This window comes from Merops nubicus, unplaced genomic scaffold (genome assembly GCF_000691845.1).
Source record: "Merops nubicus isolate BGI_N331 unplaced genomic scaffold, ASM69184v1 scaffold26081, whole genome shotgun sequence".
NCBI lineage: Eukaryota > Metazoa > Chordata > Aves > Coraciiformes > Meropidae > Merops > Merops nubicus.
In genome coordinates this window covers 1-2295 of record NW_008589352.1, presented here as the reverse complement: position 1 = coordinate 2295, position 2295 = coordinate 1, and the positions used below count along the sequence as shown (strand labels likewise).

At 59.0% G+C, this 2295-nt stretch overlaps 1 protein-coding gene across 1 annotated transcript in view; it reads right to left on the bottom strand.

Annotated features, from left to right (window-relative positions):
- The window catches only part of LOC103781861 (brain mitochondrial carrier protein 1-like), a gene marked incomplete at both ends in the record, with an annotated part of 2837 nt that extends 1481 nt beyond the window's left edge, over window positions 1-1356 (bottom strand). Inside the window, 2 exons of the mRNA XM_008949584.1 lie at window positions 688-812; window positions 1261-1356. Coding sequence (XP_008947832.1) covers window positions 688-812; window positions 1261-1356 — 221 coding nt within the window. The remainder of the gene's footprint in view (window positions 1-687; window positions 813-1260) is intronic.
- Window positions 1357-2295: the final 939 nt, after the last annotated feature.

Here is a 2295-nt window from a genome sequence, read left to right as displayed (position 1 = left end):
GAGCAGGGCCCCCTGCAACTAGAGCAAGTTGCTCAGAGCCCCGGCCAACCTCACCTGGGATGGTTCCAGGGATGGGGCAGCGACCACCTCGCTGGGCAGCGTGGGCCAGGGGCTCACCACCCTCAGCGTCACAAATTTCTTCCTTCTCTCCAGTCTAAATCTCCCTCTTTTAGTTTAAAACCATCCCCCTTGTCCTGTCCCAACAGGCCCTGCCCAAGAGTCTGTCCCCAGCTTTCTGACAGACCCTTTAAGGACTGAAAAGGCACCAGAAGGTCTCCCCAGAGCCTTCTCTTCCCCAGGCTGAACAAGCCCAACTCTCTCCTGGCCTCCCAGCAGAGGTTCCAGCCCTGTGTGATCATTGCTGTGGCCTCCTCTGGCCCTGCTCCAACAGGCCCATGTTTCTCCTGTGCTGAGGAGCAGCAGCATTTGAGGTCACTCACCAGCAAGCTGAAATCAAGCTGACATCTCACGTCACCAGTGGATTTCTGCCAGGCCCCTTCCCCAGGGAGGTCTCTCTGGGACACTTGCTGGTCATTCTGAGCTGCTCCAGCTGATGCAGCAGACCCCTCAGAAGACCCAAGCCTGCTCTGCAGCTCCAGAGCACTTGCTCTATAAACAGGGTCTCACCCCAAGTCCCTTCACACGCCCCTGCCAAGCCCAGAGAGCACAGCAGCAGGAGATACTCACACGAAGTGGGCAAAGATGGTGTCACCCATCAGGCCTGACAGGATTAAGTGCTTCTTGGTGATGTCGTAGACAGGCAGCTCCACCCCCACCACGATGGCTGCTCTCTGAGCTGTTGGCACAACACCCTGCAGGGCACAAACACCCGTCACAGCCACAAACACCCTCCAGAGCACCAACACCACTCACTGCTGGTGTCTGTGCTGGAGAACAGCACGAAGAAGAGCTCAGAGCTGCAGAACCACCACTAAAACCCAAAGGGGAAGGCTTGAGCACCCGTGACACTCAGCTGCCCCTGCCCAGGGGCCTCACATCACCAGCCTCCCCCAAAGCCACTGCTCTGTCCTACTCTGCAGGCTCAGTGGGCAGGTTTCAAGGGCCCTGAGATGAGGTGGGTAGGAACAGAGGGACAACCCGCCCCTTTGGAACTCCAGGAAGCTCCTGTCTGCCCAGTAATCAGGGCTTTCCTACCACTCCTGGTTCACAGCTCTTTTCCAGAGCTGCACCCGGGTGCAGAGAACAAGCAGAGGAAGCTCCTGGTGCTGCCCCTGCTGCTGTTCCACAGCTGCTGCTCACCCTCCAGAGGCCGCGGGTGCCCTCCTGGCGGTAGATGTCGATGAAGCTGCCGATCATGCCACCCTGGAACAAGCTGCCCTGGGCCTGCATCCGGATCTGGAAGAGAGGCCGGGCTCACTGGGGTGATGCCAGCCCCTGCCCAGAGCGGTGACACCAATCTGGATCTCCCAGCAGGAAGAACCACGGGGCAACTCGGAGCAGGTGCCACCGCCCGAGTGCCCCCTCCCTGCCGCGGTGCCAGCAAGGAGCGGGGGCACACACAACACTCAGATGTGCCCGAGGAGGGCCAGGCAAGGCCTCCTCGCTCTGAGGAGGCTGGTGTCCCAGGCAGAAGTGCCCCAGGCTCTCTCTGCTTGCAGCAGGACAAGGCACACCCCGCCGGGTGCCCCTCGGAGCTGGCAGGACTCTGGGGCAGTGCCAGCGCTGAGGGTGAGGGGCTGAGAGGGTCTGGACACCCCCCACTGCCCAGCCCAAGGAGCAGCACACCCCACCCCAGAACACACGGCAGGGCCTTCAAAAGCTGCATCTTTAGAAGCCTGTTTATTGCTCTGGGCTTCTGTTCCTGCTCAGAACAGCCCACACCAGCAGAGCTGATGCCAGCAGCAGTGACATCGAGTCCTTACTGGAAGCTCCTGCCAAAGAGAGGACATCAGGTGCTGCCTCTTTCTCTACGTGCAAACAAGGACTTGAATCTAGCACAGAAAAAGGCACAAGTTGCCCAGCCACAGGGACATTCTTCCAGTCACCTCCTCCTGCAGGGGACCTCACCTGGAAGCTCACGCTGGCAGCTTTGACTGGGGACTCTAGAAATCTAAACCACCCTCTCTGCAGGGCAAGATTTACACCTCAACCACCTCACTCCCACCTTCGAGTCCCTGAATTAACTCTTTGCTAGCATTCCACACCAACTCCTGATGCTACAAAGACTACAGATCTGTTTTCCCCTTGCAGGGCTGTTTCCTTTTCCTTGACTGCTCTCTCCTCCCTCCCCGGAGGGAGCTGGGCAAAGGGACTGTAATGGTTTGAAACCTGCTG